General features: G+C 31.1%; 1 protein-coding gene across 1 annotated transcript; it reads left to right on the top strand.

The window, feature by feature from the left end:
- The first annotated feature begins 17,516 nt into the window (after positions 1-17,516).
- APT3 (adenine phosphoribosyl transferase 3) lies at positions 17,517-22,822 on the top strand. Its single transcript, XM_078959649.1, has 6 exons — positions 17,517-17,685; positions 17,824-17,934; positions 21,332-21,424; positions 21,513-21,662; positions 21,783-21,841; positions 22,524-22,822. Exons 1-6 carry the CDS (start codon positions 17,598-17,600, stop codon positions 22,602-22,604), a joined length of 582 nt encoding a protein of 193 aa, XP_078815775.1. The 5' UTR covers positions 17,517-17,597; the 3' UTR covers positions 22,605-22,822.
- Positions 22,823-23,786: the final 964 nt, after the last annotated feature.

Here is a 23,786-nt window from a genome sequence, read left to right as displayed (position 1 = left end):
ACTCCAGGTAATTAGCTAGGTTTGTTTGATGTGGATTTCTGGTCATTTTGTGGAGTAAAGAGTGCATGCATGAGCTCTCTCTGCTATATGCAAGAAGCTCTAGCCATTTTGGACTCATTTTGGAACTAGGTTAGGGTTAGACTTGTTAGAGACTTGGATCTGGATAAAGTTGGAAACTTTATTCATTAAGAGTCTTATTGGAAGGCTTTTGGAAGGTTAAAGCCTTTGGCTTTTTGGATTAAGACCTTAAAGAAATATGTTGTTAAGTCGGTAAACATGGCACGTCGATTAGGGTTTAGTCGCAATTATTTTGTCATCTAGTGGACGTGACATGTTTAGTGTTGGCCACAACGCGTTGGACCGTTGCCCATTGACTTTTTGACTAGTTTGACTTTTGGTCAACCATTGATAGATATAAGTATTAAACTGAGGTTGGACCTCTATTTGGTATTAGGTGGTTCGTACTAGCTGTTCATTAAGGAGATTTCTTTAGAGATTGTGGTTGCTAGATTCATGTGAGTTTCTCATTATACTATGTATGACATTAGATGTCTTTTTATGATATCATGTTTGTATGATTGTTGTGAGACTATTGTTAGACTATAACAATTCTATGTTAGACTATAATTGGATTATAACATTTATATATGAGACTATAGTTCGACTATATCAAATGTATGTGAGACTATAGTTGGGCTACAACAATTCTATGTGAAACTATAGTTTTACTATATATAGAAAACGTATGTGAGATTATAGTTGGACTATAATGGTTGTATGTGAGACTATGGTTGGACCACAGCAAATATATATGTAATGGAATGTATAGTATATTGCGGAACTCTCTAAACTTTATGCTTAAGTCTTAAAGTTAAATGTTTTTGAGGTTGTTCTGGTGAGAAAGAGAAGAGCGCAACGTAACTGTACACTCGCATCGATGTCATGATTATGATTTGAGACTTCTGCTAATTTATGTTATGGCTTTATTTTGAAAAATATGTTTTATGACTTTTGAAAACAATCGGATGATATGTATTTTCATGATGTTTTTGGTTGAAAATTTAACTGTACACTCGCATCGATGTTATGAATATGATTTGAGACTTCCATTGATTTATGTTATGGCTTTATTTTGAAAAATATGTTTTATGACTTTTGAAAACAATAAGATGATATGTATTTTTATGATGTTTTTGGTTAAAAATTTAACTCTACACTCGCATCAATATTATGATTATGATTTGAGACTTCCGCTTATTTATGTTATGGCTTTATTTTGAAAAATATGTTTTATGACTTTTGAAAACAATCAGATGATATGTATTTTTTTGATGTTTTTGGTTGAAATTTTGAGCCGTTGCAACTCTAGATCCTTATTTCCCTCTCTATGTGATAGCTTCCTGCGTACAATATATACAAATTTACTATGTTCTACCTTTCTCCATCTAGTTACTAGTTACTCCCTCGTATAGCATGTATATGCTTTTGTTTTATTTTGTTTGTCTCTACCATATGACTGTATTGCCTCCGTATTTGTGACATTTTTCTTGCTTTCATTTCGCTTGTAAGTGTTTTCACTCTTACTTATATTATATTTGTGTCATCGTTAGTTCTCGTTTCACATGTCGGACGCTATCTATAAAAACAGTTTTGTACATCGTGTAAATGCTAAACTACCAACATATATGCCCCCCTTAGCATGTTCCCTTGATAATGATGGTGGTAGAAAGTTAGACTTACGACAATCAAATTATCAACTATAATAAAATATCTTGTCAGAAAAGATGTGTGGATGTGTTTCCACTGTTTAAAGTGGTAACAATCAAGTAATAATTCGTTCGAATAATCATCAAATTTTGATTTTTTTTGTTGAAGCTACCCATATGGTGTAAGAGGAGCTCGTACTTGTGTCGTGCATGTGGTGCAATGAGGGTACGCTCGGAGGAGGGGCTGTGTTGGAGGGATGTGAGGGTGTGCCAAAGGGTACTTGCGGTGGACCTATAACGTATATGATTTTTCTTGGGGGGCCTATAACATAAATATATGACACTCGACCAATCCTTGTAACTTGAATATTTTGATAATTAATTTAAATAAATTCATAGAAACTCACAAGACGAATGTTAAGGTAACCTTCATGAAAGAATATAAAATTTATTATTATTATTATTATTATTATTATTATTATTATTATTATTATTTATAGTTTATAAAAATTTTATGTACTTTTTAAGAAACATTATGAATAGGTTATTGTTTTGTCATGTCCAACAATTTAATATTTTCAAAAAAATAACGAAAAGACATGACCTTTTGTACATAATGTTAATTATTCATATTTATATTTTAAAATTTATTATTATTATTTAATGTTGCACGAATAAAAAAATGTTTCTGGAGTTTAAATAAACAAAATATAATGAAGATAAAATAAGGAGAACGTCAAGCATATCCAAAACCGGTCCAAATATTTTGATCCCGTAGCGTGTGTAAATAAAAAGGCATTTTAAAAACATATGTATCATCAACCAAATCACACAAAGTTTACTAATTTAAAGAAAAATACTTTTCGAAGTCCTTTAAATACAAATTGATTAATAGTAGTATCAAGATTAAAAAAAATTGGGTCGTTGGTTGTGTCATTTGTTTTCTATCTGATTTGTCAAACAAATCAACGAGTTTGAATCAAAGGAATTCAATTTTATTTTCCTTTCTAAAAATATATCATGATTAATCTTATCTAAGCATATCCTTATTCAGATATAAAATAGTCAAACCGTTTAACATTTTTGTGACATCAACGACGTAAGGTGTTGGTTTTTCTAAAAAAAAAACACTTCTGACCATTTATCATTGCGTCGTGCAGCATACGCGCAACACTTGGCCTTTGCAACTGTTTTTTTTCTTCAGAAAACTTCTGACTTAAAAACTGTTGTGTGTGTGTGTTGCGTGACACAGCACTAGACTCTCTGCTTCAAATCTCTTCACACCTTATTTTAAATTATTGCAGCAGTCTCGAGAGGCTAAAAAACAAACATATTTATTATTACATGTTGCAGTTGTTTGGTCTCCCTCTTCTGCTATAAAAGGTTGCAGAAGTAGTCCGCAGACTTCAAACATTTTCGCTTCAAAAAAACAAACAACACTAAAGTCTTTAATAACTTCAACTTAATTTGAAAAATTTCTCTCTATGGATGTTATAGTGATAATAATCGTTAATATGATTTTATATGTAACTAGATGATGATCACCCGCGCCATTGGTACGGGTTTGAATGATCAGTAGTTTAAAGGAAATGTTTTTTTATATATATTAAATAGGAAGTTGGTACACAAATGGATTGAATAAGTATGCACGTTACAAATAATATTCAATGAACTTGCATCTTTACAAATGCCATAAAAAATAACTTTTATAAAGTACACTGCTACAAATGATCATAAAAATCAAACATTTTTCTAAAAAATCATTTTAAAATGTCATAAAAACTAATTTATAAAGTATGCTGCTATAAATGAGCATAAAATTAAACATTTTTCCAAAATCTGTCTTTAAATGTCATAAAAACTAATTTTTATACAGTACACTACGATAAATAAACATAAAATCAAACATTTTTCCCAGAATCCATCTTTAAATGACAAAAAGAACTAAATTTTATAAAATACGTTGTTATAAATGAGCATGACATCAACCATTTTTCCAAAAACCATCTTAAATTGTCATAAAAAACTAATGTATAAAGTATGTTGGTATAAATGAGCATAAAATCAAACATTTTTCTAGAATCCATCTTTAAAGTCATAAAAACTAATTTATAAAGTATGCTGCTATGAATGAGCATAAAATCAAGAAAGTTGAGCCGAATAATATGTGTCAAGAAAGTGGTGTAACTTTGGTAATAATCAGCGCGCCTCTTGCTAGACATCTATAGTAGTATTGTAATTTGAATATTCATTATTGCCCTGCAAAATCGTGCTCTGTACAACATCATGTTAAGGATTTCACCAAAAAAACTCAATGAATATCCAAGAGCAAAATGATTATATTTTGAAATAAATGATACTTAAGTGATGTTATTTTCTTCGGAGGTTGAATAGTCGTTTTTATTTTCTTATGTGATGGTGAAACCTTTAACTTGTTCCGATTATGCACATTAATAACATCACCATACTCTTGAGCTAAACTATAAATGTTAAAAACAATGACAAAGTAAGATCTCAAAATTGATAATAAAAAAGAGAGATTAATTTTAATCATCATATTAATCTCAATCATCGGGAAGCAAAGCATCTTCCATTAGTGTTGTGTCATGCATTGTTGATACCAGGAAAGTGACACTTTTGGTGCATAATCAACTACACTTGAGACTTTTTCCTTGAATTTGTTTTTTTTAAGCGGAAAATTTGGCATTTTATTTTAACAAAATGAAAAAATTTCTCCCTTTAAAAAAAACAAATTCAAGAAACATACTTTATTGTGTGTATGTGATGTAAAAAAAATAAAAGAATGTCCCAACTATTAAAAAAATAAACAATTTGTCCTAAAAAAACTAATTCCAACAACGTAGCGTTTTTTCTTACATGTGTACATTGGTATTAACCAAATATGTTCAAAACCGAATATGAAGTACGTTGCCATAAACTTACAATTCATTACTATTAGTACAGGTTAAAAAAATAAAAGAAATAATAATCAAGTAGAATGCTATTTGTTCTATGATTGCAGAAAAAAATTAATGAAATTGTGTTGCTATTCCTTGGTATGAGTACAGATGCAAAAACAAAAAAAAAAATAGTGAAAATTTTATAATATTTGTGCTATGAGTACAGGTAAACAACATAAAAAATTAACAATGAAAGTTCGTTGCTATTACTTACTATGAGTACAGGTAAAAAAACAAAAAAAAATGTTTGTAATTATTAGTATGAGTGCACGTTTAAAAAAAATCTAACAAAAGTTCGTTGTTATCTGATGTTATGAGTACACTTTAAAAACTAGAAACAAAAAAAAATGAAATTTTGTTGTGAATTAAACCATATAGAAGGAAAGTGTCACACCCCGAACCGGAACAGCGGAAACGTTCTGGGGTGGAGAACGTCATGTACAATATCATAACAATGCATAATAGTAAACAACCTACAACATCATCCATTGCATTAATAACATTATTTAATACAAGTGTATTATGTATAGTTGTAAGATACCAAAAACATGTAATCAAAATAAAGACGAGTCCTGTATGCTCCGTCTTTTAAAAAACTTAGTCATCGGTACTTGTCTACTGGTGACCTGAGAATACAACGTCATTCTGAAAGAGTAGCTCATCATTTAAGCTGGTGAGTTCATAAGTATTTAGTGATAATTGTTTGTATGGTTTGATGAAAAGTGTTTGTAAATGTTTGATGTAAAAGTTTGTGAAAATGTTTGTATGCGTTTGAAATCTCCTAGAAAATCCTATATTTTCTACTAATATGGAAAGTAGTCTTCTACCAATACCCAACTGTTTTGTATGTTTGTTTCTCTTAAAATGATGTAATGTAGTATTCTACAAACACCCGACTGTTTTGTATGTTTATAGTTGAAATAGTGTGTAATGTGTGTTTTCCCAATGTTTATGACTATCTTTTCTAGAAAGTAGTTTCATTAGCTTTTATGTGAGAATATCACTATATAAATGAAATGAGAAAAATAAAAGTGTACAGTAATGTTGTATAAAATACCTACTGAAACACTAGTTACCTTAAAACTAGTTTGTTAATTAAGGTTTGGATGTGATGTGGTTATAACCATGCTAAATCGACAAGTAGTTAACACGAAGACCTGTTTTCACTGAAAGTAATTTTGACATTTGTCACCCCTGGCCTTTCGGCCAACTGTAGCGAACAGTCGGGATATGGGCTTGTCAGTCATGTATAGATCTATACACTAGGGGCGGACCTAGGGGTGGTCCACGGTGGCACCGGCAACCCCTAACTTTTTCGGCTGCAGTGGAAAAATTTTCGAAATTTTTATTTTTTCGACTACCATGCAACTCCTACTGTAAAATCCTGCGTCCTCCCCTGCTATACACACAATGTCCGCTCTCTCTCCATGAGACTCTGGTTACAAAACGTGACACAACAAATTTGTTGTTGTGCCATGAAGTAGACTAACATTAGAGTTATCTTGTTCTTGTAAAGGATGTATCTTCCTTTCTGTACTTGTTATTGTATATTCCGTTCTGTTCTTGTTATTGTTTGTTTCAACTGACTCATGTAAGAACTGACTTTTGTAAGTACTGATTTATGTAAGTTTCAATGTTCTAGAAATAATAACTAGTTATTTCCTTAAACTATACCTATTATAGTTTACTAGTAACTTTTGTAGTTTGAATGAATGATCATAAATGTATACCCTTGCTACCCAAAGGAATCGAACTGATTGGTAGTACTTTTATATCTACATACATATACATAATATATAACTAAGATTTAAACAACCTTCGAACAGACAACCGATACCCTAAGTCTACATCCATACAAGGCAAAGGAAATAAAGCGAGTTGTTAGTCCTAAGCACTTTAAACGTTATTTATATAACTATATCTACATAGACATGCTTTTGATAATATTTATAAGTTTAGAAAGGAGTTTTGTGAACTATGAAAAGAGTTTAACATTTGGAAAGTATTAATGACTTGATGTCAGTTTATAAAGTGATTTGAAGCAATTTGTTTGATAATACATTGGAAATATAAGAAATTCTTTACTTTGTAGTTATAAATCACTTGTGATTGATTATATAACTAACATGTTTTCTACTTGTATCCCCCCCCCCCCATAAAAGCATTTAAAATCATTTAAAAGGTAAGTTAAGGGGTATGAACTCACATGTAGTGAGTGATGCGAATGTAAGATTGGTATAGGATGCTAAGTGTCAAGTGAAGTCTTGAGCACACACGGATCCTATTTAGCATATAATGACACACATATGTATATAATTAGTGTTTATACAACCAATCATGCAAGGAAACCATCTTAGGGACTAGGAAACACTTGAAACTAAGTGTTACAATCACATGTGATTGTATTAAGGGGGTTTACAGCCACATATAGGTGTTTACGGCCATGATGTTTACGATCGAGGGTGTTTACGGCTAAGGGAGTTTATGGTCGTAAACTCCTGGAGATCACCCTCAAATCGTTTGTTCCAGGTATTTAGGCTAATGATTCTACTAGGTAGCAAGTATATGGAAGGAATACTCATGATTTAGAAGCCATAAAAGGGTGTTTTCGACTACCAAGAACAAGTGTGTGTTCTTGGTGTTCTTGGTAAAAGTTGATGATCTTGAAGATCTAACCTAAATAGGTGATTTCATGGATGAATCAAGACATGCTTACAAGGCCAAGAAGAATTAACAAGAAGTATGGATGAATCACCTACAATTTTTGAAGATCAAGACGAAGATTCTTATGATACTTGAGATAGAATTCAAGTGTTCTTGAGGTGAAAGTGTAAGAAAATGAAGAGAAGTGAAGGAATATGATACTTATGGGCATAAGTTCCTGGCTGGCAAGAGTTTACGGCCGTAAACTCTTTGTTTGTAGTCGTAAACTCCTTGTGATGGAGTTTATGACTTGAATGATGTATAATGAACTCAAGTAGATACTTCCTAACACTCATTCCTTGGATGTACTAGGATTAGAACAATCAAATTGGCCCTTAACAAAGCTAAAAGATAGCAGAAACAAGTCTGACTTTTGATTGAATTAGATGGCTTTACAAGATAGAAATTTCGGGTTGTCACATCGTCCCCCCGTTAGAGAGAATTTCGTCATGAAATTAGAGTTTATGTAACAATAGATGACTAAGGGAAAAGATGATGATATTTCAGTTTCATTTGATACTCCCGCTTCCAAGTGAATTTAGGTCCTTGCTTTGCATTCCAGTGAACCTTCATTATCGGGATACGACTTTGCTTCATTTGCTTGACCTCACCGGAATGATAACCCCCCTGGTCGAATGTGTGTTGAATGTTTTTGTTGTCTGCAAAGATGGTGCTTTCCGTACCATACATGCAGTGTCTTCAGGTCTTCAGAGCAAATACTACTGCTCTTAACCCAAGATCAGGTGCGATGTAGTTGACTTCGTGTGTCTTAAGCTGGCGTGAGGCATAAGCAATGACCTTCCTCTTTGCATAAGAACACAACCAAGCCCTTGGTTGGATGCACCGTAATACACGATAAAATCTTCTATCCCTTCTAGGAGGGATAATATCGGTGTGGTGCACAAAGCTTGTTTCAGTTTTTGGAACGCCTTCTCTTGTTTCTCTTCCCAGTCAAAGGCCATGCCTTTCTAGGTCAATGTAGTAAGCAGTTTCACGATCCTAGATAAGTTCTGTACGAACCTGCGGTAGTAGCTAGCGAGACCTAGAAATTGACGAATTTACGTTGGTGTCTTTGGTGTTGATCAGTTCTCAATGACCTTTATTTTGGAAGGGTCCATGTGAATACCCTCTTCGCTAACAACATAACCCTAAAATTCGACTCTGCGAATCCAAAATTCACATTTAGAGAACTTCGCGTTGAGTTTCTCTGCTCAAATTGTTCCTAGAATCTGACGTAAGTGTTGACTACGCTCCTCCTTACCACGGGAGTAGATAAGTATGTCATTGGTGAATACTATCACTAATTTATCTAATTAAGGACGTCACACTTGATTCATTAAGTCCATGAATAACGCTGGTGCATTTGTTAATTTGAAGGGCATCACTACGAACTTGTAGTGATCATATCGAGTTTGGATGACTATTTTGGGAACATCCTCCTCAACACTCGTAACTGATGGTACCCGGATTGTAAGTTTACCTTCAAAAAGTAGTTCGCTCCTTGTAGTTGATCAAATAAGTTGTCGATGTGAGGAAGGGGGTAATGATTTTTAACGGTAAGTTTGTTCAGTTCTCGCTAGTCGATGCATATTCAAAACGATCCGTTTTTCTTCCTCACGAACAAGACCGGGGCTCCCCATGGTGAGAAGTTTGGTCCAATGAATCCATTTATGAGAAGTTCGTTAAGCTGACTGGAAATTTCCTGCATCTCTGTTGGATCTAGACGGTGAGGCGACTTAGCTACTGGAGTAGCTCTTGGGATTTAAGTCGATTTAGAACTCAACTTGACGTTGCGGTGGTATTCCTGATCGTTCGTTTGGAAAGATGTAGATAAAGTTGTGTACTTCTGAGATGTTATTTGGTGCACTTCGCTTTAAGTCTAAAATATATTGGTTAGGTTAGAAAGGTGTGGTACCCCTACCATGGGTACTTCTAAAGTTCTGAAGTGAGAGATGATATAAGGGTTTTGCGTTATGGATCAAAAGAGTTTCATCTGACGGTTGATTAAGGGAAGAGTTCCTTTTTCTATCACATAAATTTTTGCATGGTGAGGGCTAAGCCAAACCATGACGGACGAAGAATTCAAAACTTTTTGATGAATTAGATGTCGTGATGATCTAGAACAAAGAATGATTACTAGGATGAATAACTAATCATGATATTTTTACCACGAATATTTTGACCCAACTTAGACGAGTACTAACTATACGAGGGTGTTGAATAATTTGAAATAATGAACTTTCATGATATGATCCCTACTTGATCTCTCTATAACCATTTGGTGTATACAAATCATGTATAATTAAGATTGGAAAGGTGGTTGACTGAGTGACTCTGCCCTAAACCCACATCCAGACAAGGAAAAGAAAATGAGGCGGAATCACTCATTCTAAGTCTATAAATCTTAAGTATGAATAGCCCTAATGTATGCACTAAAACATTATAGCTTACCTGATAGAGTTCCTAGTTTTATACAGGTGCCGAGATTCAATCCGAACGAGAGGGTAATTATAATTAATTACTGGGGTTTGGAAGCATACCAAAATTGTAGCACGGTCCTTTGATGTCTTTTGATATTATAGGGTCAAACTCCTCGTGTTCCCCCATTATTCTTCTCTATTGGAGAGTCCCTTTTTAAATATCCAATTTCACCACAAAGGTGACATATTAGACTTGTTCCAACATTTGTGGTTGATGTGATGGGTTAGATCCGAATTCTGCAGAAACAGGTAGTGTGCCCGGTCTTGTTGTTATCCTTGCAATGAAACTTTCGGCAAACACCCAGGTGATGGAAACTACACTTTGTGCACTTGGGTAGGCTTCCAGCATACTGCTTTGTTGGAATTTGGGTCATCGGGATACTAGTAGGAACAGTAGTAGGAGCAACAGATGTCGTGGCAACAAAGGCTGCCACAGGTTGCTGTTTCTTGGCCGTTCTTTGGGATGATTTTCACTCCTTGTTATCCCAAAATATTCGCTTCTTACTCTTTGGTTTCTGGGTTAGGGTGCCTCGTGGTTGGCGCTCGTTGGTTTCCTTGGTTGTTACTTCGGTCTGAAATGTTGATGATGTTTCAATGTTCATTTGGGTTGTCAGAATGGAATTACGCCATGACAGCGGCCACAGCAGTTGTTACGTCAGCTTGGAATGTAGCACAGTCTATATGAAGGATCGGGGTTTCGTCGGTTGGCTGACTATTTCTAGGTGACAACATGATTCTGGTACAAAATGCGAAGTGAGTTTGTTAATAACTATGATCGTTACAAGTTGCATTCAATATATACATATATATATATATATATATATATATATATATATATATATATATATATATATATATATATATATATATATATGCAAATTGTTATCGCTAATCAATGACACTCGATGTTCCGACCTACATCCTTATAATGCAGTCCTGGTAAAGAGTATAATTAAGTTTATAGAATAGTCACAAGACGATTGTCATTCTAACTAAGCTATCTTTGGTTGGTGGATAACATGTTCCAACATTCAAAAAGAATTGAAAGTGATCCATGAACTAAATTACCATAGTTCAACAATTTGATGTGAGTGGGATTTAGATAGAGTTCTAACGATAGGAGGATGAAAATATTTGGATAAAGATTTCTACAGGAATTAGCTAACTGTCAATATCTTTATATATATATATATATATATATATATATATATATATATATATATATATATATATATATATATATATATCAAGGTTCTAAATAACGTAAGACGTGATTTGACGGAAATGTCAAGCCTCAGGCTGTTTTGAGCCTTGGCGTGCCACGTTGTTTGTAATGCGTGACTTAAGGCGGTAATTTTGTATATAATTACTATTTTTATATGTATTTCAACTATTTTTCTATTTTATACACAACTATGAGTTAATGCGACATTTTGGTAAAACTTGGCAGCAGGTACAAGCCTTGGAGCCATGTTGTGCCATGACGAGCTTTTTAGAACCTTTATATATATATATATATATATATATATATATATATATATATATATATATATATATATATTTAAAATAGTTTATAAGAACATTAATCCTTTTGTAACATGTTAAGCAAAAAGGGGTATAATTACATAAAAATACATATATAATTATTTCAGTCGTTTTATTATCATAGTAGAAATGATAATGTTCATACAAAGGAATCTTCAGTACAACTGAACATTTCTATAAACTATAATATGTATAATTTATGGGGCATACATACTATTTTACAATTTTGAGATACAATACAAAAATAATTATTTAAAGACATAATTATTTCGAACAACATGACTACTATAGAAGAATAGTACTTCTACATTATAAAACGGTTTTTCATTATACTATATGTAAACAGTCGATACAACATTTGTGGGACACATCTTCAAGTACTTACATAAGTACCAACAAAAGTCATGTGTTATAACCAAAGTTTCCTGGAGGGCGAGTGTGACACTTGTGTATAGATCTATATGGGACTGACAAATTCACACCTAAATTGTTAGCTACAGTTGGACTGGCAGGTCTGGGGGTGTCAAATGCCGTACCATTCCGACACCTGAAGAATGTCGTAGCAGGCCATCAGTGACTAAACATGATTATAATAACTCACAATTGGGTATTAACACTATGTTTGGTTTATGAATACGAACATATCTTCAGTTGGTTTTATTTAACGATAAAACTACATTACATGATTTTCAAATACAATACAGTTTACATTATGAAAACATACATTTAAAAGGTTTACACAAATACAACTACATAACATTATTTACCGATACAATACAATTTACATTTCTTGGAACATGCATTCAAATTGTTTTATATATGTATAAAATTACATATTACTATTTTAAGTATGGAGAATACTTGTACATTTCGGTTTCGGAACATTTAAGACTACATTACATATAAAAGAAAATATCGGATTTTCTGGCAGAACACACTATCATTTTCAAGGAACAAAGACATATATTTCTCATACAAAAATGTTTGTAAACTTACCAACTTAATTGTTAGACATTTTTTAAAACCACTTGTATTCCTAAGAAATCAGTAGACAGATACTCACTCTAGTTTTGAGAAGATGGAGCATTACAGTGTCATGTCTTATTTTTATCGTATGTTTTTGCGAGTCAAATAAACAATGATTCGAACTCATCTATTTTGAAAATTATTAAATAAGAAAAAAAATCATCTATAATGATATATTCTAAAACAATCACCGTTTTAATTAATTATTTTGATAGATTGTTATTTATAAAAATAATATATATATATATATATATATATATATATATATATATATATATATATATATAATCAAAAGATTATTAAGATTTTAAAATTCTAAATATTAAAATATTGTGATAAAACGTATTATATTTTTACAAATGATATTATATATGAATAATTAATAGAACGATAGTTTTTAATCATAATTAAAATCGTTTTCCCATCTCTTACAAAAGAACTTGTATAAATTAACCTTTCATTTTGTTATATACACACTAGGTGGGATAAATAAAGTATGAAATTCTAAATATTTGAAATTTAAATTTATAAAAAAAGAATGAGAAAAATATTGAATTATTTAGATTAATTTTTTTTTCTTTTATATTTAAGCAAATAACTTAGATAAATAAATAAATGAAATTAAGGAGGTTTAATTTTATAATTTTAAAATTAAAAGGAAAATCTATTAATAAAATTAATATACATTTATTATTATATTTAAATATTATATAAAATTTAATAAAATGAAAAATCATAAAATGAAATGTAAAAAATTAAAATAAAATAAAAATATTATAATAAAAACATATAACATAACATAATGCATTAAAATAAAACAAATAACAAATTATTTTATTTATCACGGAGAATAAATATCATGGAGACATAAGGGGTGTTTGACTAAGCTTTTGAAAGGGCAAAAATCCTTTTTGGAAAAGTTGTGAAAAATGATTTCTATGATTTTTTCAGAAAAATTCGTTTTCCTTATATAAAAAAATAGCTTTTATAAGATTACCAAACATCTTTTTATTTTTTATCTTTTCCTAAAATCTAAAATATGTTTTAAAAGATTCCCATGATCCATGAGTTAAAAGGAGTTTTTTTTTTTTTTTTTTTTTTTTTTTTTTTTTTTTTTTTTAACAGTAGGGTATTTTCGGAATTTACGGAAAGAACGAGCGAAACCGCAATCGCTGGGGGAGAGCCTCGTGATACCCTTCGGCCATTTTCATCTTCCTTTCTTTGAAAATTTTATAATAATGGTACTAACTATAAGTAAAATACAAATACAGCCCTTCAATTTAAAAACATCGATAGAAAAGTCCGGTCCAGGCACTAACTAATGTGGTCCAATGAACAGTATAAGCTTAAGAATGGTCAACATTAACATAAATTTATTTGTCCTTTACACCATTTATCTCTCTTTTTGTCTTGTTTTATCATCCAACCAAGGTGATGTATCTTGTTGGCAAACAACCAAAAACCAAAAATTTTAGTTTTTGTTTTTCATCTTATACATATAAGATCTTACGCTACGATATTGCTTTTTTCTAACGTTATTATGGTCGGAAAACTTAATGACTGAAGTAAATAAATTTCATCTGTTTTCATAAATGTATTTATTGTTGAAAGACTATTAATTACAAAGCACATGGGGTATAACTGTATAAGTGACCAAGTGATGGCTTGTAAATTATTTATTCGATTGTATTAACATGTATTCAAGATTAAACATCGAAGCTATTATACATGTGTTTTATAGAGGACCATAAATCCATATCTTTGTCGTCTTACTCGTCCAATCTTATGTGTTACAAGACCACATCTTATGAGATAATGATATGTGTGGTATTGATTCTGATTATGTTTATGTTTTGACTTATCTTCGTGATACGATTCTAATCTTCGATTTTAATGGTTTCATTAATAAGGACACCCCTCCCCCCTAAATTTCAAACTACATTGGCAAGTGTCATTTTTAATAAACTTGTATAGGACATGGAAGTACACTATGACAAGTTTGTGTTTTGACTTATCTTCTTTATTCGATTCCAATCTTCGATTTTAATGGTTTCACTAATAATGAACCCCCCCCCCCCCCTCTAAAGCCCAAAATGCATGACGAGTGCCTTAGTAAAGTTGCACACTACATGCTCATAATTTTCTCTTGATTATCCTTATAAATGGTCTTCGCCAACATGTGTTACCGGGGGAATTAGCAAACTATGCTTGAGTGTTGTCTCACTATTCCTCTATTTTTGGTTGATGACATATTCTCAATTTGTCGTAAGGCATGCTTGGATTCCTTGGGGGGCGCATACCGTATATTGTAGAGAGCTCATATGTTTTAAGTACTAACACGATATGGTCATGGATATTCTATGTCGAGTTTTCGTTAAAAAGCACATGTAAGCTATTTGATTGACTCGTTGGAAGGAATGTCAACACTCATACCTATGGACGTTTTAATTTTTGGATGTGTTAGAGGGAAACACATGTTTATGGATCTTACAAAGGTTTCCCCTTCCGTATATTTAAGGAGTGAAGGTTTTAGTGTGAAACAATTTGTTTTAAAAGTTACATCATGCAAAGTCACAAAACACAAGAAAAAGTACATGAAAAATCAACACTTATCTATATCATTTGTGTTTCTTGGTTTCCTTGTAGTAGAAGCTATAGAGCTTCTCAATAAATCAATGGGTCATGTGTAGTAATGTTATGATCTAAGATCTATAGTTGTAGTTTTCAAAAAAATAAATTTCTCATCCATAAATGGATATCAACACAACTTGTTACTTGTTTGTCTTCCACCTCAATATAAAAACTTTTAATTTAAATATCTTATAATTTGCAACTAAGTTCATACCCTATACTCATAACATCGACTCTTTTATCATCACATCGATACGAGTAAAAACGAATCTTGTGTAATATAAAGAATATATGGATACAATATAATGAATGAGAGAATATAGTAATTAAGCAATCAAGATTTAAGGGGTGTATATACAAACTAATCCTTCATTTATACATAAAGAACTTAAGTAAAATACAACTTACAAGCAAGCAGATCCACTGATATTTTATTTACTCATAGTAAATGCTCTTGTAATATCATATCAATACTAATAAAAAAAGAAATTTTTGTAAAATATAAAGAAGGCATACATATAATGAATGAAAATATACACTAACAAAATAATATATAGATCAAAATTCAAGTCTATGAAAAAACAAGTTAATCCTTCAATCATACCTAAAGAAATGACAAAATTGTAAATTTGGTCCTTATGGTTTGTCAAAAACTGAGACTTTAATCTAAAAAGTTTGGAGTTGCACCAATGGTTCAAAATAAGAATTTTATTGCAAGTTTGATCCATAACTTTTTGAAAATATTTCAAATGATGGATTTGCCCTTTTAATTTTGTTTTTTTAATTTTCTTTTATTTGTAACCATTAAATAAAAAAGCTAAAACCACCCCTCTCTTTCTCTCCCCTTCCCTCCATCCCAGTTCTTTCTTTCTCTAAGAAAAAACGCATCTTAAAAAATGGATCTTCATTACTTCAATTCAATATTCAGTTTACAAAATTAAAATAAAATAAATGCATAACGTGTTATTTGGATTGTATAAGAAAACGAAGAAAAAAATGAATGAATCGTGACTAACCTAGTAGGACTAACATCATGTGGTGCATTATGAGTCAAATGACTCGTCATCACCGACTCGCAACTCGTATCTTTTAAAGGACGAATCATCTGCAATATGAAAAAGCTCGATAAATCAATTATATAGAACTTAAAAATGGTAATGCGAATCGTTTTCAATGAAAAATGTTTACATTCCGAGGAGTATGCTGGCGAAAAAGCCATTTTCATACACCAGACCAGATGCAACATTTGCTTCTGTAATCAATTGTTTTCTTCCATGCATGAGGAGTTTGTTCATTGCTGATAGTTTACGATTCATGCCTTGAAGGCGTAAAGCTTCTCTCCCCTATTTTCTCTATATCTATAGTACAATACACCATGAATGAAAAATAACACGAACACCATAACCAAAAATCATGACATGAAAAGCTATGACAGTGAAGAGGAAGAAGATATAAAGGTTTGTAAGTTTTGAACCTTCGATTCTGAAACCAAACTTTGATCAATTTAGGCTCAATGTTAGAGAGAATAAGGCATTCGTGAATGAACTGTTCATAACAGATGGAACTAGACTTTCGTTCGCAAAATCCCCCCCCCCCCCCCCCCCCCCAAAAAAAAAAAAAAAACAAAGAACAATTGATCAAATCAAAACCCACACTAACAACAACAACGACACATTCCGTTGTGATAAACAAAAAGAATGCTCCTTATTTCTGATTCCTGATTCTTCAGACTTTAATGATAATAATTTAATACCCTTTTGTCGATATCAAATTGAACACATTCAAAGCTTCTGATTCTTCTGATGCTTGATTGCTTTCAAACCAGCCAATCAAAACCAACAAAATACACAATAATTTGAATCCATTTTACCTCTTGCAATCGTCCCTAACCTCTAAAACGTCTTGACTGACTTGTTTAACCTGAAGCAAAGAAGGAGACAAACAAAATGTTAAAATGCTAACCGAATTTTTGAGATGGGTTTTTTCTTTTGTGTGTGTGTGTATATATATATATATATATATATATATATATATTTCATTTTATCTTTTTATTTAATTGTTACAAATAAAAGAAAATAAAAAAGATAAAATTAAAAAGGCATATCTATCATTTTGAAATATTTTCTAAAAATTTTGGACAAAATCTACAATAAAATTCTTATTTTTTACCATTGGTACAGCTTTAAAAGTTTTTTTTTAACGAAAGTCTCAAATTTTAACAAATGACAATGACCAAATTTACAATTTAGCCTAGAGAAATTGAATAAAGGAGGCGAAAAGATAATTTTAAAACTACAATGACTATATTCGCCAATTGATCAAAGTTTTCATCTTTCTCGAGATGTTGATTTAAAATTTCAATCAAGTCCCTTCTTCTTGTGCAGTGTGCCCACCCACCCCCCTTAAACAGTAAAGTTGAAAAAGCTTTCTCCTTCTATCCTTCTCGCATATTCCTATAAATACAGTTGTTTCCCTCTCATTTTCCCCACTCTAATATTCCCTCAAATCCGCCATTAATTCTCTTCAACTGCTCCATCACAGTAAGAATGTCCGCAGGCGAAAACGGAGGCTCCGACGGACGTATCAATGGAATCAAATCCGCACTTCGCGTCATCCCTAACTTTCCGAAACCAGGTACACTCGTCTCTCACAGGTTTCTGTATGGATTCTCTCTCTCGTTGCGTTTGTGAGTTGTGAGAGCATACGTAATCTCACAGACTCACACATTCATGAATCGTGAAGGAATTTTTTTTTTGTTTATATGATTCACAGGTATAATGTTTCAAGACATCACGACATTGTTGCTTGATCCGAAGGCATTCAAAGACACGATCGATTTGTTCGTTGAGCATTACAAACATGAAAACATTTCTGTAATTGCAGGTAATTATTTATTTATTTTCAGAATTTTGTCCACTTCCGTTGTGAAATCAAGTAAATTCATCGTGCTTAACCTTTTCGCCGTTTATTTATTGAGAGGTAGGGTCAAATGCTGCACTTTACACACAAAAATAAAAACAAACAAAAAAACCCTAGGGTAACATTATAACAGGCTCTGTTGTGTAGCAATATGCATTGCGATCTTACTCTGCCATGGATTTTGATGTGCACTGTTTACTGTTTTTGTTTTTGTTATCTTGAAAACCTATATCGTACGATCTGCACTAGATATAAGTGGAAAATAGCTGCCTAGAAGTGACGTGATGGAAGGTCAGTCCCTAACACCAATGAAAACAAGTTGTTTCAGAACAAAATATACTGTAAAATTTGTTTTTTGGTAAGTTTGTGGATACCTTTATTTATGCCTTTAAGCTACAACACAAAATCTTCAAGTGGCATTATATGAAACTTTTGTTTTGGAGTGAAATGACATGAGCATCAGCATTCAATATTTATATTTCAGTGGTTGATAGGTAGTGGGAAATTGAGGGGAGGGAGTTTTGTCATTGATTACTTGCTATGAATGTGTATGAGCGGCTAAGAGTGGTCTTTGTTTGCTAAGCATGTGAATCTCTCTCTTTCAAGATCCAAAATTTGGGTGGGATAATATAATGGTGGTTCTTGTTGTTGAGGGGGAAGGCAAGTGGGGTCCATAGGGTTGTGATGATAGATTATTTGAATATGGGGACAGATCCTTTTTAATTTTGTTGGATTTCATTTCATCACATTGTGGATTTTTTTAAAGATTTGCCATTGTTTGGATGAGATGCTTTCAATTTTGAGCCTCAATTCCTTTTCACTTTTCTAAATGTGTGTGCACATATATATATATACTATATACTATATACTGATTTTATCCTCATCTCTTCACCCCACACGCTTACACTCTCTTTATGGATCATGATTGTATGTATCTTGGTGTCATATTCTGTTGATCAATTATTGTTGGGTAGATCATTATAAAAGGTGGATAGCCTAGTGTAATCAATTGGGCTTTGTTTGGTTTTGTTAAAAAAAAAAAAATAACTTAAATTTTTTTATCTTTTCTTGAAACTATGTTCGGTTGCTCAGTGTGTGCACTTCTGCCATCTCTTGTCTAGTAGCATGAAATTTTAGTAGCTTTATTTTTTTTGTGGGTCAAAGAATATATAATTATTTTTTTACTTTGATCTGAATTTAAACTAATCATTGGTGTTCAAAGGTTTCTACTTTCTATAGTTAGATTTCTCATTTTCTCCTCAAATTGTAAATCTATAAAATGATTCTTTACATTTGATGCATAGCATGGGGTTTTTTTTGCTAGGATTTCTGACTATACTCATAATTTTTATCACCCAAATTCTAGATGCTTTTATTAAATGGATAATAAGGCCTATTCATAGTTTGAGAATTACAAGGACACCTAAAGTTAAAAAAAAAAAAAAAAGTAATCCTTCCTAATTATTAACAAGGAACCTAAGCTAAAGGAGTAAAGGGAAAGAACCTTTTAGAGAAAAGAAAGTCAATCAAAAGGATATGTCTAAAAGTAAATAAAAAAAAAATGGATAAAGATTCTCAATAAATGAGATAAGGATTGTCTTATTTTTGTTTTGTTTGGTAACAAACAGATCAAAAAAAAAAGATCTATACTACTCAACTAATCATGTCTTCAATATGATATTGGTTAAGTTGGATATTAAACTCAATTTTCTTTAAGTAAAGCTTTTAGTCTTTTTATTTTTTAACGTGTGGGGATTAATTAAACTTGTCTTTATGCTAGTGAGACTATCAAAGTATGCATGATAAAACCAAAGTATGCATATAAACTTTTTTTTTTTTTTGAGAAGCCCTAAGACTTACAAATACTTCTTGTAAGTTCCAATGAAAATCCTAACTAAATAAAAACAATTTAAAAAAATTGGATTTTAGGTGCAAACAAAAGTATATATATATGTATATAAAACTGTACAACCATGTTAGGTTAGGTACCATCACTTGTTAACTTGTTGTCTCTTTTAACTTTTGCCATATAATGACATTTTTGTATTCTTTTAAACTTTAAGGAATGGGCCATATTGCATCTTTTATTCAATTGTCCCATGTAGTAATAAATAATAACAACCCATCCATCAAACTAAACTCATGTACAAGATCTCAAAAAATTTCAAAGCATATCAGTCAAATTTCATAAAAATCACAATAGTTTACTTTTCTTAGTTTAACCACTGAAATATATTTTTTTAAACTAGTTTAACCACTGAGAGTTTGTTTTAAAAAAAAAAACAGTGGAAGTGTTCCTTGATAATGAATTGTAAAAAAAAAAAAACCTTTGGAAGAATATTATTATGGCTAAAGTTGTTTTTTTTATAAACAATTTAAGGTTCGGTTATAAAAAAAAATCGGGTGCGTAAACATGAACAAATTCCAAACAATAGTGGTTTTTATAGAATTCTGTAGTGGATTTAAAAAAAATCAAAATCTCAGATGTTAAATCAAAAAAATATTTTTGTGGCGTTAAATTGAAAAAAATGGTAACTACAGTTTTTCTAAATTATATTTAGGCCAAACTTCAAAAAAAAAAAAAAAAAAAAAAAAAAACCCATTAATACAATTTAATCACTAATATTTTTTTCCAATCAAAACATAAAAGTTTCATACAATTTTTTCTAAATTAACCATTTTAATTTTGACAAGATACTCAAAATAGTAGTTAATATGGAAAGGAATTTGAAACTTTTATGGAGAAATAAAATATTAGCGTTTAAACAAAAGAATAGTTAAATACCCAAAATATAATAGTTTTTTGTGTAATGTTCCCTCTAATATTTTATCAAAAAAATACACCCTGTCTTTAATGTGAGTGGACTTCTAGATACCTGCCACCAAATTAACCATTCATTTTTTTATTGTTACATATGATTAATATGGGTGAGTCGTAAATACTTAAAAATAAAAATGATAAAATAAAAATAAAAATTCAATTTCTTTAGTATTTACATTTGTTTGTTTCTAACCACTTTACAGTTGCTCATAATTATAATTATTATCTTTACCGCTTTACATCACCTTTGTATTCTTTATTAATTTCAATTTACTTCAGTATTTAAAATAAACAAAAATTACCATTCTGCCCTTGAACCAACTTCACCCGTTCCCATTGACGGCAGTCATTTTTTTCAAAATGACTGTTTTGCCCTTGAACCAAACCTGATAAAATTTATAAACAGATTGTCTTTTCATCTCATTATAATTATTAATTATTATAAAAGTAAAGTTACACTTCATTTTTTGTCACCATAAAAATGTTTTTTTTGGGTATCTTTTAGTAATAGTTTAAAAAAAAATGGTTGATTAATTTCAGGAATTGAGGCAAGGGGTTTTATATTTGGTCCACCAATTGCACTTGCAATAGGAGCAAAGTTTGTTCCATTAAGGAAGCCAAAAAAGTTACCTGGTAACATTTTAAGCATATTCCTCCCTTTATTCTGTTTTTACGTAAATTCAAAAATTAATTATATATTTTTGTTTTATAAATAATACAGGTGAAGTGATATCAGAAAAATATATATTAGAATACGGATCAGATTGCCTTGAAATGCATGTTGGAGCAGTTAAATCTGGAGACAGAGCTCTTGTTGTTGATGATTTAATTGCTACTGGTGGTACCATTTGTGCTGCAATCAACTTACTTGGTAATTAATTTTCTTTATTTATTTACATGTGACAATAATTATTAATATTTAATATATAAAATAAATAATACTTATGAACATGTTTGATTTCTTTTTTTTTTTTTTTTTCAAATTTCACAGAGCGTGCTGAAGCTGAAGTGGTGGGGTGTGCTTGTGTAATTGAAGTACCAGACTTGAAGGTAATACACATGACTTCAAGACTTTATAAATCTAAATTGGATTATTTCAAATATATATATAAAATAAATACAGTAAACTACATTTTAGGTCTTTCAGTGTAGCTGGTTTTTTTCAGTTTTGGCCCAAAAGTTTTTTTTTTTATTGTAATTTTGGTCCGTATTTGAGTTTTCTTGTAATTGTTTTGGTCCCTATTCCAAGTAAAACTATTATCAAGTTTGGGACCAAAATTGATAAAAATCAGATATTGGTCATTTTGCTGGGAACTTGGACCAAAAGTGTTAAAGAATCTCAAATAAGGAGCAAAATTGGAACCAAAATTGCAAAAATCAGCAAGACCAAAGGACCAAAAATAGTCACTTTACTTGCAACATGGACCAAAACCGTTTCAAGAACCTCTAATAAGGACTGAGATTACAAGAGACATCTTTGGACCAAAATTGCAAAAATCAACTATATTCAGGGACCAAACGTAGTCATTTTGTTTAGAATATGGACCAAAAATGTAACAAGAACATCAAATAAAGACCAAAATTGCAAAAATAAGTTATACCTAGGGACCAAAAAAATAGTCACTTAGAACATGAATAAGGACAACTGATAAGGACCAAAATTGCAAAACTTAACTATAGTCAGGGACCAAAAGTGTGATTTACTGAAATAAATATGAAAAAATTGTTGTAGGGTCGGGAGCGATTGCGATCGCATGGGAAGGAATTGTACGTACTTGTTGAGTCGCAGTTTGAGCCAACTAAACAATCATAACTTTCCTGTATTATGGAAAACAAAAAAAAAAAAAAAAAAAAAAAAAAAGTGTACATTAGAGGGGTCTTTCTTTCTTTGGGGGCCATGACTCTCTATTCGTCCCAATCAAGTGGTAAATTTTGGTGCTAAAACTCGATTTCTGACTTGATTCTTTTTATGTGGGTGGATGAGTGGCTTCATATACACTATCGGTTAATGCATCTTTTCTTTGAAATCAATTACGATTTTTAATCTACTTATCTCTCTGTGTATGTGTCTTGTTTGGTTGTTGTAACATATATATATATATATATATATATATATATATATATATATATATATATATATATATATATATATATATATATATATATATATATGTGGTTAATCTGTCCTTATTGAGAGAGGAACACTCCAATATATACAGAAATACAATACGATAAAAGACTCTATTACACTGATATATGATACACTAACAATTCTTGAATGTATGAAGCTGAATGGTATTTACAGATTTTGTTAGGTTGTCGGTTGTTTGTTTGCTTTAACTTTATAAACAGTCCTTATAAAGGAATGCACCTTACCTTGAGACATGCATGTTTGCTTTAAGCCTTTAACTTTATCTCTTTCATTTGCATATTGAATCATTAATAATCCTCATAGCCTCCAAGGGTCAAATTTGTAATTACCGATTGTGATAGACAACCAACTACCCATATGCTAATTAAAGAACTATATAAAAAAAAATCTAAAATAGATGTCATGAGATTTGCTAACGAGACAAATCTTGTAGACTTATAGAAGATCAGTTTTTTAAAATGACATTTAATTACTAAGTGTCATCATTAAATCTAATACGAATTATGGGGCTAACAAACCCTCATATTTGATGTTGACAAAATATAACTAATAACCAACAAATAATGCACGTCTCATTAGAGAAATTTTGTACTTTCGAATTTTTTGCTTTTTGTATTTCTGAATATTTTCATTTAGGCACGAAAACATTTCAAGTTACATCAAAGATGACAAGTTATTCTACATTATTTTGGTATTAGGCTACAACCCGTGAAAACCACGGGTAAAAAGTTTGAAAACAAATTTATATTATTAATAAGAGTTAAGTTTTTTTGGCATTATTTGTATTGATTATTTAAAATTAATATTAATATAAATTTGTAAAAAGTATATAAATTTGAAAAT

This window comes from Lactuca saligna, chromosome 6 (genome assembly GCF_052625555.1).
Source record: "Lactuca saligna cultivar CGN05327 chromosome 6, ASM5262555v1, whole genome shotgun sequence".
Taxonomy (NCBI): Eukaryota; Viridiplantae; Streptophyta; class Magnoliopsida; order Asterales; family Asteraceae; genus Lactuca; species Lactuca saligna.
The sequence above is the reverse complement of the archived record's forward strand: the minus strand, read 5'-3'. Positions and strand labels throughout refer to the sequence as shown.